This window comes from Rhincodon typus, chromosome 31, assembly GCF_021869965.1.
Source record: "Rhincodon typus isolate 14 chromosome 31, sRhiTyp1.1, whole genome shotgun sequence".
In the NCBI taxonomy this organism is placed as follows: Eukaryota; Metazoa; Chordata; class Chondrichthyes; order Orectolobiformes; family Rhincodontidae; genus Rhincodon; species Rhincodon typus.
Window position 1 is genome coordinate 9,905,887 of NC_063362.1, and position 18,225 is coordinate 9,924,111.

Here is an 18,225-nt window from a genome sequence, read left to right on the forward strand (position 1 = left end):
GGCCCCTGTGCCTCTTACTCAGCCTCAATGTTCATGATTATAAAGAAATGTCATAATAATCAGCAAAGTCTACTGGAAGTGGTCAAGTATGGGGTTTCACCAAGTGTAGCAAATTCAGTGCCATACAGTTTCCGCAGACATACAATGTGTTAGTTGATCATTTTCTGAATTGTTCACCCGGCATTAAATCGTCCTTTCACTTGATCTCAGAAGCATCACTCCACCTGGTCCCCTCAGCAGTTGGAGTCTTATTCCATTAGATTCTCGTTTTTCATCTTACCCCTGCAGTTTGTACAAAAAAAGAACCCACTTTACAGCGAGATGAAGGAGGATACAGTCTGGTCCATGGAGCACTTGAATGACTATATTAATGAGCATTACATGGAAGAAATGGATCTGCCAAAGGACTGGGTCTTCACAGTTTTTGAGGTAAGTTTAATGTCCAACTTTTGCCTGGTTCTAGTTAATGGAACTCGATTATCTTGGGATCAGAGCAGTGAGGTACTGTTTCCTTGGTGGGTTTGTGCTTTCACTCAGGTTGGTTGTTTTTCATAATATTATTTCTGATCGACATAAACTGATGTGGAGCTGAGAACCTTCCACTATGTCCTCAGCAGGAGCTTGTCAGGAGTCAGGTCAGGGCATCCAGATGTCAAAACTCTAATGGTCCCAGCTGAGGAATCACAGTCATTTAGCAAAAGAGACCAAGCATACTGACTTACTCAATGGCAGTGGTCACCCTGGTGTGTTGGTCCCGGTTTGGATTATATCCTGGGCTCTCAATGAAAAATGACCCACAACGACAAAAACAGAAATTGCTGGAGAAACTCAGCAAGTCTGGCAGCGTCTGTGGAGAAAGAAACAGAGTTAACATTTTAAGTCCCGGGACTCTTCAACAGAGCCTGATCTGATGAGGAGTCAACAGACTCAACGTCAACTCTGCTTCCTTCCCACAGATGCTGCCAGACTTGCTGAGTTTCTCCAGCAATTTCTGTTTCTATTTCAGATCCCCAGCACCCACAGTTCTTTGTTTTACCTCAATGAAAACTGCATTGACCAAAGTTACTGTGGTTGCTAGGTAGAGTATCCCAATGCTCATTCCTTCCAAAACTTTACTGAGGAGGAGCAAAGCAGAGAGACAACTTCCAAGGAATACTGGGGAGATGTGTTGCCATCTATTTAGGGAGATCAAGTTAGTGTGGTAACATACACTTTTACATGGATTTTGTGGTCTGAAGCTATGAGTAGTGATCGTAGAGCAATTAGTTTCTCTCCATCACTGGCTGACTAGGAACTTTTCCCTCTCTTATACCCTGCCATTGCTGATCGGTGGAAGGATTTGCATTTTGATAACCATGGCTGCATTATGAATGTACCTTCCTTAACCATCAAGTCCTGGAGTGGGACTCAAACCTGAAACTTCTGGCTTCAAGATAGAGATGTTGCCCACTGCATCACACGACATCCCTCTCTAGTGCTGTAGATTTAAATCAGGATGTCGCCCGTGACCTTGTGAAGTTTGCTGGAGCTGTGGCAGAGATTCCTGTCTGGTGGCCTCTTGTTCAGAGTTTTGCCCCAAAGGCCTAGTCTTCCTCAGTCAGTTTTTATTAGTCAGCTAACAAATCAGATACACTTCAGTGGGAGATTTATTTGCAACAGGATTTTATTCTTCCAAGGAATAAACTTTTGATAATGCAATTGAACAGGGTTTTGTTTCTAGGCTCCATGGCAAGGCTTGCAGTTAATTAGTATGCAAATATAATTCCAAAAACAAGAAAATTGAGAAAGATGTGTCATTTAGTTGATGAGAAAAGATTAGCTTTTTACCTCTGAAAGTCAAGGTTCAGACTCAGCTGAGGAAGAAGATATTAACGTAGATCCTCCAATGTCACAGCGATTCAGAACGCAAATTTGAAGAACGGCACCTTATCTTCCACCTGGGCACCCTATAGCCCCAAGGATTCAACACTGAGTTCTCCAATTTCAAATAACCTTGCCACCCATCCCCTGGCTCCCCTTCCAGCCTCACCTCCTCCCTTCCATTCCAACTTCTGACCCTCCCTTCCAGCCACCAACCAGATTCATCCCTCCCATCGACCAACCAGGTCTTACCTACCACTAGTGTCCACCTATCACCACCTTTCTGCCCCCACCCCTTCTTCCCCCCTCCTTTATCTGCTGCTCCCTCTACCCCCACATTCAGCCCTGATGAAGGGTAATACCCAAAATGTTGACTGCTCCTTTCCTCCAGATGCTGCCTGACCTGCTGTGTTTTTCCAGCCTTCTGTTTGTCCACCTTGGATTCCAGCATCTGCAGTTTTTTTTATCTCTAGATCTGTTCACCAATGCCTGAGAAGAAAGTCATAAACCAATTTCAGTCAGTGTTAGTCCCATTGAAGTGGACAAACAGCATGCAGCCACTTTCAGAACAGCTAATCTGCACTCAGTAAAACTCCCATAAACATCAGTGTCATAATGGCCAGATAATCTACTTTGTGACATTGACTGAGGGATAAATATTGGCCAGGGCATGAGGGATAACTTCTCTGGTCTTATCATAGAATCACAGAACTGCTTCAGTATGAAGGGAGACCATTTGATCCATTGTGTTCATGCTCATTCTCTGCAAAAGCCATTACCTCTTCCCAACTTTACCCTGTAACCTTGCAATTTTTAAAAAAACTTCTAATAGTTATCCAATTCCCTTTCAAAAGCCTCAATTGAATCTGCTGCCACCATACACTCATGCGGTGTATTTCAGATCCTAACCAATTGCTGCTTATGTCACCATTGACTCCTTTGCTAAATATTTTAAGTCTGGTTCTGGATCCTTCTACCAATGGGCATGGTTCCTCCCTATCTGTTCTGTCCAATGCCCTTGTGACTTAGTTGCAATCACACTTTTGGACCTCTCTTTCATGCACTTAAGAGACAGTTGGAGCTTTGGTTCAATTAAAGGCAGTACCTCTGACTGAACAGGACTCCCTTTGTGTACTAAAGAGGCTGGATTAGCTGCTTAAGCCTCTGGAGTAGGCTTTGAATTATAACCTTCTGACTTAAAGATTAATTGGGAATCCCAAAAGGGAATGAAGAGGGTATGTGTGCGAAACAGAAATAAATTAAAATGTATTTTATAGTCTCGCTGGGTCGGGAAAATTAATCCACATAATTAAAAGCATCATAACCTCTTTGCAGAAGAGAATGCAGAAAATCATGCTACAATGTTTCTTCGCTGTCAAGGGAAAACTAGAATGCAAACTGGGCTACTTCAACCTTTTGGGCTGCGATTTTATAGTTGATCAAAACTTCAAGGTAATTGCAATTTCTTATCCTGTTCTGCTGTACAGTTTTGTTCATTATAAGAGTAAATGGATTGATGTTGGTCCATCAGTTTAAAAGGTTGATGTGAGCTGGCAGGTCCATGTAGATGTTTAGTTGATGGTTTTTGCGATCCATAGAATTGAGACGAAAACTTTACGTGTTGAACTTTTTCTCCCACGGACAAAGAATGTTGACATGATCCAATGGTTAAGTACCAAGACAGGAGAGACGATAGCCTAGTGGGTTAATAATCCAGAGGTCCAGGCTAATGCTCTGAGAATGAGAGTTCAAATTCTGCTATGGCAGCTAGTGGAATTTAAATTCCATCAATAAATCTGGAAACTAATCCCAGTCTCAGTGATGGCAACCATGAAACTATCATTGTTTGATACAAAAACCTATCTGTAAATATCTTTTAAGAGAAAGAAATCTGCGTCCTTAAGACCATGAGATAAAGGAGCAGAATTCGGCCATTTAGCTCATCAAGTCTGTTCCACCATGCGAACACAGCTGATATGTTTCTCAACATCATTCTCCTCCTTCTCCCTGTATCCTTTGATCCCATTACTAATCAAGAACCTATCTCTGTCTTAAATACACTCAATAACTTGGCCTCCACAGCCTTCTGCGGCAATGATTTCCATAGATTCACCACTCTCTGACTGAAGAAACCTGTTCCTCATCTCGGTTCGAAAGAGTCATCCCTTCACTCTGAAGCTGTGTTGTTGGGTCCTTGTCTCTGTTACGAGTGGAAACATCTTCTCCATGTCCATTCCATCCAGACGTTTTTGTATTCTGTAAGTTTCAATGAGGTCGTCCTTCTAAACTCCATCAAGTACAGGTCCAGAATCCTTAACTGCTCCTCATATCTCAAGACCTTCATCCCGGATCATTCTTGTAAATCTACTCTGGAGCCCTTCCAACACCAATAAATCCTCCCATAGATATGGGGCCCAAAATGCTCACAATATTCGAAATGAGGTCTGACTAGAGCCTTATGCAGCCTCAGCAGTACATCCTTGCCCTTATACTCCAGCCCTTTCAAAATGAATGCAACATTTCATTTGTCTTCCTAACCGCTAACTAAACCTGCATGTTAATCTTAAGAGAATCCTAAACCAGGAGTTCTAAGTCCCTTCAGATTTCAGATGTGCTTCAGGTTTAGTCATAGAACTGTACAGCACGGAAACAGACCCATCGGTCCAACTCGTCCATACCGACCAGATATCCTAAATTAATCCAGTCTCATTTGCCAGCATTTGGCCCATATCCCTCTAAACCCTTCCTATTCATATACCCATCCAGATGACTTTTAAACATTGTAATTGTACCAGTTTCCACCACTTCTTCTGGCAGCTCATTCCATACACGCACCACCTTCTGTGCGAAAAAGTTGCCCCTTAGGTCCCTTTAAAATCTTTCCCTTCTCACCTTAAACCTAAGTCCTATGTTTTGGACTCCCCTACCTGGGGGAAAAGACCTTATCTATTCACTCTCTCCATGTCCCTCATGGTTTTATAAACCTCTGTAAGTTCACCCCTCAACCTCTGACACTCCAGGGAAAATAGACACAGTCCTCCAATCCTGGCAACATCCTTGTAAATCTTTTCTGAACCCTTACAAATTTCATATCATCCTTCCTATATCAGGGAGCCCAGAACTGAACTCAGCATTCCAAAAGTGGCCTAACACTAATATCCTGTACAGCAGGAACATGGCCTCCCAACTCCCACACTCAATGCACTGATCAATAAAAGGTAAGTCTAACAAACACCTTCTTCATGTCCCTGTCTACCTGTGACTGCGCCTTCAACGAACTATGAACCTGCATCTCAAGGCTTCTTTGTTCTGCAACAGCTGCCAGGGCCCGACTATTAAGTGTATACATCCTGCCCTGATTTGCCTTACCAAAATGCAATACCTCACATTTATATAAACCGTATCTGCCATTCCTTGGCCTATTGGTCCATCTGATCGAGGTCTTGTTGTACTCTGAGATAACCTTCTTCATTCCAATTTTGGTGTCATCTTCAAACTTACTAACCATACCTCCTATATTCATATCCAAATCACTTATATAAATGACAAAAAGCAGTGGACCCAGCACCAATCCTTATGGCACACCGCTAGTCATAGGGCTCCAGTCCAAAAAGCAACCCTCCACCAACACATCCTGTTTCCTACCTTCAAGCCAATTTTGTATCCAAATGACTAGCCCTCCATGGATTCCATGTGATCTAATATTGCTCACCAGTCTACCATGCGGACCTTGTCAAATGCCTTGCTGAAGTCCTTATAGATGGTGTCCACCGCTCTGCCTTCATCAGTTTTTTTGTCACTTCTTCAGAAACCTCAATCAAGTTAGTGAGACACAATTTCCCACGCACATAGCCAAGTTGACTATCCCTAATCAGTCCTTGCCTTTCCAAAAACATGTAAATTCTGACTCTCAGAATTGCCTCTAACAATTTACCCATCACTGACATCAGGCTCACTGGTCTATAGTTCCGTGGCTTTTCCTTACCACCTTTCTTAAATAATGGCACCACATTAGCCGACCTCCAGTCTTCCAGCTCCTTACCCGTGGCTATCGGTGATAACAATATCTTAGCAAGGGGCCCAGCAATCACTTCCCTAGCTTCCCGCAAGTTTCTGGGATACACTTGATCAGGTCCCGGGGATTTATTTCCGAAGCCTTTCCCCATTTCGAAACAAGTCTATGTCTGTATTCTTCCTATCAAAGTGTACAACTTCACATTTTACTTCAACAGTCTAATTAGATCCTGAGTTAATTTGCATCACTACATGTGACACTAAATCCTCATGCATCAGTGCAGTTGACTCTTCTCTGCTTGCCTCATTAGGCAATCAACCCACTCCGTTCCAAGCCAGTTAGGGATGGGCAACAAATGCTGGCCTTGCCAGTGATTCCCATGTCCAATGAAAGAAAAAAAAGTGAAAATCCATTATGAAAAGATAATTTCATTTGGACGTGAGGTGTGGTACCAAATATTTGAAATTAACATCCTTGACAAGATGGATTTTTTTTTCCCTCCAGGTACAACTAAATGAGCAAGTACTATTGATTTTTTGTGGTTTAATTTCTCCTAAAAAGTGGGTTGATAAATATCTGAAGAGTAATGAGATTTGATTTTAGCAGGTTGACTTTTGAATAAGTTTATCAGATATTGTATGATTGGCTAATGCTGAGAGCTGACGACAAAGATTGAATCTTCAAAGCAAACTAATTTCTTCCACTTCATCAGCCTTGCTATATTTGTTACCCTCTGTCTATCCCACAAAGCTGAGGTTTAAAACACTCAGCAGCAGTTTTAAGATATAACCTAGGCTGGGACTTCAGTGCAGGACTATAAGTGTGTTGCACTGTGAAATGTGCAATCTTTTGGATGAGGTAAATCGAGGGGCCTGTCAGGGGCCTGGGAATCCCATTGCAAAGAAGTGCTGAGGAATCTCCTTCATATGTATTCCAAGCCGTGGGAGCAATGAATCTGGAATATTTGAATCTGAAGATGACAGACATAGATTAGGTTTCACTGAGACAGGGTCAGAGGTGAGCCATGTAATTGAGAGGCAATTTCACTTCAGGGTAAAAGGCAACACAATGTTTTGAAACATCTCCTGCTATTGACTTTATCAATAGCAGGAAATGGATTCGCTGGTAAGCAGACAAGCTGGTGCAGTTGTAGGTCAGGATGCCATCAGTGTACATGGGAAAGCCACCCCCATGTCTGCAGGCAATGTCACCAAGGGAAGGTCAAGGATAAATCCCTGAGGATATTGAAGGTAACTGCTATTGTTACTGAGTCTAGCTACTATCAGGAAAGTAGGCTTCAAACCATGTGAGGAACAACTTGGTGATCTGGAAAATGAAGGAAAGGTGTTGGAGGAAGATGATACAGTCAGGAGAATGGAAAGTGATCAGTACCAACGGCACAGTCACGGACGGTGGCATTTTGCAAATTTGCTAAGGATCTTTGCAATGCTGCAAACAATGGAAATCTGATTGGACAGATTCAAACATGGATTTGGGAAGGAGCAACAAATTCAAAAACTTGGAGAAGAAAAGGGTGATTGGAGTGCGGATGGTTGTTTGTGAGAATGGAGGACTTGAATTTGAACTTTGAGGAGAGTCCCTAGTTGTTGGTTTCATTACAGTGCAGACAGTGCTGAGGGGAGCAAACCATTTATAATGCCGACTAGCATGGGAGCCAGGAAAGGTTGGTCAGCAGTACTGTGGGTTTACAGTTGAAGGAATGCAATATGGTTCACATGGACAAGATAAGCTCAGGGAGAGCATGACAAAAAATATGAGCACAACCAGAGAAAGATGCATGTTTAGGGCTAGGGTGGGAAGGGGGCTGAGTATCTGAGGAGGAGAGTAATAGCTTAATGAGCAAGAGAATGGGGAGAGTAGCATACAGCAAGAGCAGCTGACAGGAGATTTTGTTCTTACTAACAAAGCCCATGAACTTTTCAAGCTTGTTGGAGATCACAAATGGGAAAGGAAGACAGGTTAATGAAGATAATCAGTAATAGAGTCAAGAAGCTAGGGCTTGTCTTTGGTCTCAACAACTTGAGAAATCTGATATTAGAATATGAGAAGTAGCAGTTTGTTCCACCCTGATTTCCCAAATAGAACAGCAATCACAAAAGTTAGATTGGAATGAAACACCTTCAAGTTGTTTCAACATTCAAAGTTGTACTGTGATGCACAAAATGCATCAAAAACAACATGCACTGTTTAAGGTGGACGTGTTTGGCATTGCTTGGGGAGGTGACGGATTAATGGTATTATTGCTAGATTATTAATCCAGTGACATGGTAATAGTCTAGAGATCTGGGTTCAAATCCTGCCACAGCAGATGGAATTTGAATTCACTAAATATCTGGAATTAGTAATCCAATGATTAACCTGAAACCATTGTCAGTTGTCAGGTTCACTAATGTCCTTTTGGGAAGGAAACTGCTGTCCTTACTTGGCCTGGCCTACGTGTGACTCCAGACCCATAAAAATATGGTGACACTTAACTGGCCTGTGGACAATTAGGGATAGGTAATAAATGCTGGCCTGGCCAGTGACATCCATGACCAGTTAATGAATAATAAAAAAATTGTTTGCTTATTTATTGAATTATCAGCTTTACAGGCCTTTGGGTTTCTTCAACAACGAATGGGAGTAATAATTTGTTGGTTCTGGCGGCTTCATAGCTGTTGCCTAGCAGTCCCCAGCCCAATCAGATACATACACAGGGCAGTATCTAATGCTGTTGCTTATTTATTTGGATCACATTGTTGTATGTGAAACGTTGCACAATGGGTTCTCTCATCATGTAATTGAAAGGGTGGGAAGGGAATGGCAGGAATGAGAAATGGAGCCCTCTCATCTTCCAGCTAATTGCAGCTCAAGGCATTGGTATGTGAACAGTGCTCAGTGGGTAGTCCCAGAGTGCAATGAAGGATGATATCAATTCGTACATTGACTCAAGCTCAGAATCCCAATAGCCTTTACGGAAATTGTGAATTAATCTATAATTAACTATCACTAACAAATCTTGAGAATCTCCCTCAACGCTGACCCTCCAACGGTGCGGTGCTGCCTAAGCGCAGACCCTCTGATAGTGCAGGACCCCCTTCAGCGCTGACCCTTTGACAGTGCGGTGATCCCTCAGCGCTGACTCTCTGACAGTGAGGTGGTCCCTCAGTGCTGACCCTCCGACAGTGTGGCGCACCCTCAGTACTGACCCTTTGATGGTGTGGTGCTCCCTCAGTGCTGACCCTCTGACATGACATGTTCCCTCAGCGCTGACTCTCTGACAGTGTGGCGCTCCCTCAGCACTGATCCTCTGACAGTACAGCACTATCTCTGCGCTGACCCTCTGTCAGTGCAGCACTTTAGCCTGGTAATTTCTGAGAATCTAATTTCACTACTGAGATGTTAATCATGGTGGTGAAAAGAAACAGCAATTCAAGGGCCTTCACACATGGTCCCAGAAATTCCAACCAGACCCAGTAATGAAGAGCAAGGCTGATTCAGCAAAGGGGCACTGAGATTCAAATAAAAACCAAAAGAACTGCGGATGCTGTAAATCAGGAACAAAAACAAAAGTTACTGGAAAAGCTCAGCAGGTCTGGCAGCATCTGTGAAGAAAAATCTGAGTTAATATTTCGGATCCGGTGACCCTTCCCCAGAACTGTTCTGAGGAAGGACCCGAAACATTAACTCTGATTTTTCTTCACTGATGCTGAGCTTTTCCAGCAACTTCTGTTTTTGTTGCCGGGACTGGGACTCAAGTGGTTTGGCAAGTTGTTGTTCATGAGAACAGTGCCCCTTTAAGGCCGTTGAAAAATTACATGGCTTTTTTCTAAGCACTAAATTGTCAGGGAGGCAATGGCCTCATGGTGTTATCACTAGTCTGTTAATCTCAAGACCCAGATAATGTACTGGGATCCCAGGTTCAAATCTCACCATGGCAGATGGTGGCATTTGAGTCCAATAAATATCTGGAATTCAGTGTTTAAATGATTATCATTAATCCATTGTTGTAGTAACCTATCTGGAATGCTAATGCCTTCTTAGGGAAAGGAAATTGCCATCCTGGCCAACTTGTGACTTCAGCTCACAGAGATGAGGCTGACTCCTAACTGCCCTGTGGGCAATTAGGGATAGATAATAAATGCTGGTCTGACCAGTGACATCCACAATCGGTGAAGGAATAATTTAAAAAAAAGATGCTCAAGAAAAGCATGCAAGTTATAACTGAAAATTTGACACTAAAGATAAATATTGTGAATATTGGAAGTTTGGAAAAGAAACTGAAAGCCCTGGAAATACTCTGCTAGTTCCCACAGCCTCCATGGAGATGTTATTCTTTCACTGGAACCACCAGAATTTCCTGCTTTTAGTTGAAAAGTAGAAATGTACATTGTTAACAAGGAAACATTTACAATCAGCATATTCCAAAAGTATAGGTATTAGGACAGAAAATAAAAAACATTTTAGTTATGAAGAATTATGTAAATATGAAAATTATTTAGTACTATCTAGCGGACATTTAAAATTTGAGCAAATCCTGAAGATTATTTGCAAACTGATTTGCTGATATTATGAAAAATCGTGAATGATATTTTCTAGGTGGTAAATAAAAGAGATGATTGACTGGTAAGTATACAAGTTCCATTTTCTAACCTTTTTGCTTTGTGTTTATTCCATTTGACATGATTCTCATCAGCTTCAGTCTCACTGTTCACTGTCTCTTCTGTGCACAAAAAGTGACAATTTGGCTTAAGTCCATGCCCACTATCTATAGATCAATACAATCAGTCAGTCTTATTCTCCCCACCCCACTGCATTCCCCTTTTTAGATAATTTCCTTTTGAAAATTGCCATTACATCTGCTTTTGCTATCTTGTCATGCTGTGCATTCCAGATCATAACTGCACCATAAAATTTCTCCCCTGGTTCTTCTGCTAATGATCATACATAGGTACCCTCTGCTTACCGATAATTCCTGCTCATTGATACATTTAATCCTCACTTACTGTAGGGAAATGCCTCAACTTTGAACACCTCTATTAAAACCCTTAACCTACAATTCTATAAAAAAAGAACAATCCTAGTAGTGCACTGGTATGATTGGAGGTGTTAGTTAAGCCATCAACAACATCTTTTTACCAAGACTCTGCCATATAAAGAAACTGAATCACTCAAGGATGATCTGGAGCGTATCCTGATGAATTCTTGGAAACACAAACAGTAAGCAGAAGCCACCAGGTTTAGTGTCCATTTCCTAATCTCCCACTTCACCCCACAACAGGTTGATTAATGAAACAGGAATCCACCTATCTGAATGTTTGCTGAAAGAAGAGGACGATCCAAGGAAGGTTATCAAGCAGGTCAAACAGCTCAAGAGCTGCTGTTTGCACATCTGTTAGTAGCAATCATTTGCTTTGGCAGATGGACAGTATAGGCATCTCTTGGCTGAGGAAGCTTATATAATCGATATGGTAGCATCACTCAGACACTCAGATTAACCAGAAGCATAACAAGTTATAATTGTCAGTAGATCTAATAAATATTGTTAAAATGCATGCACGAAACACCCCTGATGTTCTGGCCAACAATCCCTCAACCAACAACACCCAAAATTGCACCAGTTCTTTAATGACATTTGTTTCTATGATTATCTCAATAACCACGGATTTCAAAAAGTAAGTTAATTAATTGTGACATCCTTCACTGCAGAAGGCTACTCCTTACAAGACCAATGTGATCTTCTCCCATTTCTACATGAATGACATTTTCATTTTCAAAAAATTGAGTGATTTCAGAATTGAATTAATGCAATGATCACTAGGCTATGGATAGTGATTCTAAAAACTTGTAATGAACCTAACAGCCCATACAGAATGGGAATGTAATTGAGCTGAATTTGAACTCAGATCGTAGAAATGGAAGACCACTCAACCCAAGTCACCACCCATTGCTGTGGAAACTAAAGATGGAAGGCATACAGATGGATTAACAGTTCTGTGTTTGATCTGTTCATCAGATTTGGTTACTGGAGATGAATGCCAATCCGTCCTTACAGAGACACTGTGAGGTTCTCAAAACAGTCATCCCTAATTTAGTGTACGAAGCTCTTGGTAAGATGGTTATTGCCTTCATTATGTTTTTTTCAGAAGGTGATTTGTGGCAACTATTGACATTTACTTCATTGCTTGGAAACTACTGCTTTCATAAACAATCAAATGGTCGCATTCAACCAAATTCATTTCTCTTCTCAGATGTGGTACTTGAGATATTCAAAAAATGCAGTAAAGGATTGCATGTCTTGCCACTTCAGTCACAAAAAGAGTTTGTTCTGATATACAATGGGGATCATCAGGAAAAGCTTACAAGGTCTATCCCTAGGATAGAAAGCAATGCATCATCAACCATTCTTAAACAACCTTGCCATGTGGCTATGGGTTCTGTAAAATGCACTGAGAACAATCCCATGCAAAAGTCTATGGCTTCTTCAAATCCTGTAGTTGCTTCAGCAAAAATGCTTCAGAACAAACTTTCTTTGGTACCTTACACAAAGCTGCCAGTCATTTCACTAGCAGGGAAACAGAGTACATTGAAGAATAACTTTCCAGCAAATCTCCAACTCGCTGTAACCTCCTCTGGTGAACAGGATCAACTAAACTTCAACAGAGATATAGGTGCTTTCAGAAAAATACCAATGACCAGACAGTTAAAACCCTTAGTCACCAAGAATCTACATTCTAGTTCCCAACCACGGCAAATGAGCAATTCCTTGTTGGTCAGGAGTGCCTTTCACCCACGGTACATCAACACGATGGTTGCAAAATCATCTGAGGTGAAGATGAGCTCCAAAGAGAACAAAACACCATCTGGTGATGCAGTCTAGTCAGCTATGATAAGAATGGAAAATCACAAGGACTACATATCCATTAAGTGCCAACTTAGTGTCTGCTTGGCCAGAGATTTTTTTTTTTAAATTCTGACCATCGTCTTAAAGGAAAATAAGATTCCATGCTTATCAATATGATCTCACTGAAGTGCGTAAGATGTTACATATGATAGATTTTCATTTATAATCGCAAGTACATCAACAGAAAATATCCTTGATTGGAATGTATTGGTTATATATTTTGTGGAATAAAAGGAACTTCTTTCATGTTGTCATTTTTTTCATTCTAACCTAAGCATACTGGGCTTCTCACTCCCCTGCCTTACCTTAAATGCAAATTTTACCTTATTCAGCTGCAAGAAATCCACCCAATTCAATGAAGACTGCTTTCACCGACATTAACGCATGCGCTACTCACGGCTTGAATTTGCTCATGTCCATTTGAAAGATTTGGAGGGACACAGCTCGGGACCCAGGAGGGGTGGAGGGGACATGGCCTGGAAATCAGGAGAGAGAGGTGATGCAGCATGGGTTCCAGGAGAAAGGGGTGATGCAAGATTCATGAGAATCCCTCCCTCCTTCTCCACCCCTTCCACCTTGCTCTTTATCCCCCCTTCTAGCCCCTTTCAACCCGAATGAGGGCAGTCCAACACTTCACTTCCATGCCCCTCTGCCTCCCCCAAACACACACACAGACATGCACTTTCTGTCAGTGATGTACCAGTCAGTTCACTCATTCACCTTTCAGCCCCTGCTTTTGTAGGAACAGGCTGCAAGAACTTTGAACATTTTAGACAAGTGTAAGAGCTGAGACTCCTCCACTTCAACCTTCTCCATCTTTATATCCAGCTCACTCATGGTCCCTGACAATTGACTATATCAGAAGATACTATTCTAAGAGATTGGACCATTTACTGGAACAAAGTGTCCAAATAACCTTCCAACAACTTGATTTGTAGCAGCGTCTGCAGCTCAACTTCTGATTCAATGACTCTGAGCCAAGATTCCTCCATCCATAGACACTTACTATACAAATATTTTCCTTGGTTTTCTCAGTGCTGTCCAGGAGCTCCCACATTCTGGAGTCACAATACATCACCTGCCCTGACATGTTTATTGTGTTTAATTGATTATTTACTAATTCATTAGTAATTCGCATCCTAACAGTACTGTGGGTGTACCTACGCCCCAAGGACTGCAGTGATTCCAGAAGACAGCTCACCAACATGTTCTTGAAAGCAATAAGGGAGGCAATAAATGTGGACCTAATGAGTGACACCCACATCCCAGGAATGAATAAAAATAAAATATTTTATTGAATAAATTTAATGTCTTTAGTCTTACCTGTGCTTTAATTCTTATTATTTCAATGGAACAAATTGAAATATCAAACAGGATGTATAGGAAACACACACCAGCCAAATACTACTAATTTAATTAAAATGTTGTCATTATTAAAATTAACTGAGGTTTGAAAGATAATTGAGAAAAATACTCACCAATCAACTAACGGTCTTCCTGTGACAGCACATTTGACTTTCGTAGAACATTGTTGGTCCCCTCTGAAGACATAGACAGGACTGGACTGACTGCCTGTCAAACGGTCCTCCTCTCACCACTACTCGAGATGCTGGTGAATGTATTGGTGTCTTCTTCTCACGCATTCCTCTAGGTTCTGCAGACTGCCTGGCTCGTGATCCTCCTTCTGCCCCCTCTAGGTGCTGGTGGCTATCTTGAGGATCCTTTTCTCACCTGCTCATCTAGATGTTGCTGACTGCCGTCTTTGGGGAAACTCCCCTCACCTGCTCCCGTAGGTGCTGCTATCTGTCTCAGGGTCCTCCTTTGGTGTGCTCCTCCAGATACTTCTGCCTTTTTTGGGGTTGCCCTTCTCACCTGTTTCTCAAGGTGCTGTTGACCATCTTGATGACCTCCATAAGTATTTTGTGATGGGGAACCATGTCTACTCTAGTGCCATGGGCGAAATGGTTGCCTGAACTTCCATGATGATGACAGGCCTTACAGAACAAGAAAGCCTTCGGGTACAGTCTACAGTTTTTTTTTGATGTTAGTCAAATCAACAGTCAAACACTGAGAGCATCAATGAATGAGGCTCGGATTCCAGAGGAATGCAAATGAGCTGCATTCCTGCTGCTTTTCACTCATCAGTGACATCTACTGGAAGGAGGACATGGTGACAATATGGTAAGGGCAGTGAATTTCATTATGTGGGCACTTCTCCCTCCTCTTTATGATTGATACCCTGTCAATTCCCATTGTTTCTGCTCACTTGTACATGAACAATGAACAGCTGGGTGTAGTATCAGTAGGCAGTGTGTACCTAAATCCTAGTCTGGGTCAATGCCATCAGTAGCTGAGGCTAAAGGATTAACTGATGAATAAACACTGCACCAAAATTACAAGGTTTAATATACAGACAGTCCCTGGCTTACAAATGGGTTCCATTCTGGAGTCTAGTCACATTTTAATTTGTATGCAAGTCCAAACAATTGCAGGACAATGTAAAACATCTGTTTTTAAGTACAGGAAATGTTTGTATGTCAGGTCTTTAAAATTAAACTCCTGTGTCGGGTCGCATTCATAATTGCGAGTATTCATAAGTCAACGACACCTAAATAACATAATTACAATAGAATATGCCTGGTTGAATAGTCATATAGATGCATCTGTACCTTGCAATGAAGCTTCAGCATACTAAGGAAATGATAGAGCCGTAGAAATTGTTATATTGAAAGACTGAAATTTAACTAGTTTGCCTTCAGCCATCCTGGTTGTTGTAAGAAAGAACAAAAGTGGAGTTGAATTATCATCCAAAAATACAACATAACTGGCAGAAGTAACACTTCAAATAAGGTTGTGTTTTGTCAGCCTTTGCTAAATTAGCTGGTCTCATCCATAGCACAGTTCAGGACATTTTCTGAAGAATGGTCTAGGCCCGAAACGTCAGCCTTCCTGCTCCTCTGATGCTGCTTGGCCTGCTGTGTTCATTAAGCTCTACACCTTGTTATCTCAGGACATAACAACCCTGATTTTCTGCTTCCTCAACTCTGTTGAGTATCAATACATTTTTATTCAAGTTTTAATCTCTTGACTTCAGCTACTAGGACCCACTGAGCCATACCAGGATGTAGGCACCGCCCACCTGATACCTGACACAGCTAGGCTGGCCATTGTTCATGTGTGAGGAGAGACATTGGTCATTTAGTGACACCTACTGAAAGGGCCATGCATGTGAACATCAGCCCAGTCAAATGGGCTGCTGACACTCGCAATGTCTTAAAGGTTTTGGCTTAAACACAAGCAATTGACCATTTAGACAAGGTACCAGAGGCTTGCCAGAATCTGCAGCCAGCAGGAATCACAGAAACACGGGTGAGCTGCCTTAGATATTCTGTTCATTGGAATCAAAGAATTGAAAATTATTTTGCTCTCCTTACTAGTTGCAGCTGAGGTCTTCTTTTTTCACAGAGAGGGTGATGAAACCTGGAACTCACTTCATCCTAAAAACTGCAGAATTTAAATTCTCTCATAAAGTCATACAGTCATGGAGTCATACAGCACAGAAACAGACCCTTTGAACAACTCATCCATGCCAATCAGACATCCCACTCTGACCTAGTCCCATTTATCAGCATTTGGCCCATATCCCTCTAAACCCATCTTATTCACCTACCCATCCAGATGCCTTTTAAATGTTGTAGTTGTACCAGCCTCCACCACTTCCTCTGGCAGCTTGTTTTATACACGCATCACCCACTGTGTGAAAAAGTTACCCCTCAGGTCCTTTTTGAATCTGGTGATAACCTGATGCAAAGTAGAAATATGTACACTGCCCTTTCAGAAGCTAACTCCTGAAGCTTTGACTGAGTAGCCTCCTGTACTGTAAAGTCCAATGCTTTGCTTTGTGTTTCACATAGCATCATTGTTAAATTGATTAACAAAGAAAGAACAAAGAACAGTACAGCACAGTACAGGCCCTTTGGCCCACGATGTTGTGCCGAACTTTTACCCTAATCCTAAGGTCTATCTAACCTCCACCCAGAATAATAAAGAAAAAAATAAATCTCCTGATCATTTAGTATATAAACAAAGAATGCCATTGGTTTGGAGCAGGGAGGACCGCCACGATATGTTTAAAATTCAGTTCAATTTTTAACCAGGATTTCCTTTAATTACAAACCACACATGCCTAGAACAGCCATACAAAGCCTAGAAAGGGATTGATCAATCAGGGCTCCTGATCCTCATTCCTCTCACTGCTCAGTGACCCTGGTCAGAAAGTGCAAGGATGCTGATGTCAGATGAGGAAGGGATTAGGTTTGCAATCAATATCCTTTCCTTAAACAGGCCCTACGCACACACAGCTTGTACCTGCAGTCCTAAATCATTGTTTGTGACAATCTCCAGGGGGCTACATTTCAGAGGTACCTCATTGGTTGTGGAATTCTTTGAGATATCCTGAAATAATGCAAAGTACAATCTAAATGCAAGGTCTTTCTTCACTTCTTTCTACGATAAGAAATTAAAAATGTCAGTCTTGAAAAACGCTCATATTAATTTGCTCTTATAATCCCTGTGCACCTGCAGCCCAGAAAAACCCAGTGATTGATGATCCCAGATCCCATATAGCTCCTTCACCAGCACCTTCCAAACCCATAGGCTGTACCATCTAGAGGGACTACAGCAGCAGGATGCATGGGAGCACCATCAACTGCACGTTCCCCTTCAAGCCACATAGCATCCTGGGAACCATCACAGTCGCTTTGCTGTCAGTGGGTCAAAATCCTGAAACTCCCTTCCTAGGAGCACTTTGGGTTAGCCTACGTACCAAGGAGCAGTTTTAACAAGCAACTCGCTCCACCTTCTTAAAGGTACTTAATGATAAACAATAAATGAGCAACACTCACATCCCATGAATGACTAAAAGGAATTTCACAAAGGATCTGTCACTCCCCTCATATTAGCTATCTGCATGTTATAATGCAGTGTTGACATCACAGTAGGCCTTGCTGTGTTGAGTGCATGCATGTTTTTTACCCTTAATCTTCATTGGCATCCAGCATTGTATTCATTACGATCACTTTATCAAACGCAGCATATAGCTGGCAAATGGGGAATAATACTGATATTTGATCTCAAGCTTTAGGCACGTGTCATAAACCACTTATGTTTTGCTGTCTTTGGCTTACGACATGAGCTGAAGCATTTCATAAAAGGGGCAACCTGGCTAATGATGCCATGGCTTTAAATATAGATGAACCTTATATTTCCAACACTGAAGAATTCCAAAACAGCTTCTTAAGCAATCTTGTGTTCTTCCCAGACATTAAGCCACACCAAAGTTTAACAGGTCAGTTGAAATCGAAGTTGCTGTGCTACTGTATAATACTGGCAGGGACTGAATAGCATGTGAACTTATACCTTCAGCATCTTGGCTACATTGCTTCTC

The 18,225-nt window shown here is 41.8% G+C and overlaps 1 protein-coding gene across 1 annotated transcript in view; it reads left to right on the top strand.

Annotated features, from left to right (window-relative positions):
• LOC109915337 (protein polyglycylase TTLL10-like) overlaps window positions 1-12,831 on the top strand; it is a 48,477-nt gene extending 35,646 nt beyond the window's left edge. The window contains exons 8-11 of the mRNA XM_048615202.1: window positions 289-429; window positions 3,196-3,312; window positions 11,892-11,985; window positions 12,127-12,831. Of these exons, the coding sequence (XP_048471159.1) occupies window positions 289-429; window positions 3,196-3,312; window positions 11,892-11,985; window positions 12,127-12,755 (981 nt within the window). The 3' untranslated portion in view covers window positions 12,756-12,831. The remainder of the gene's footprint in view (window positions 1-288; window positions 430-3,195; window positions 3,313-11,891; window positions 11,986-12,126) is intronic.
• Window positions 12,832-18,225: the final 5,394 nt, after the last annotated feature.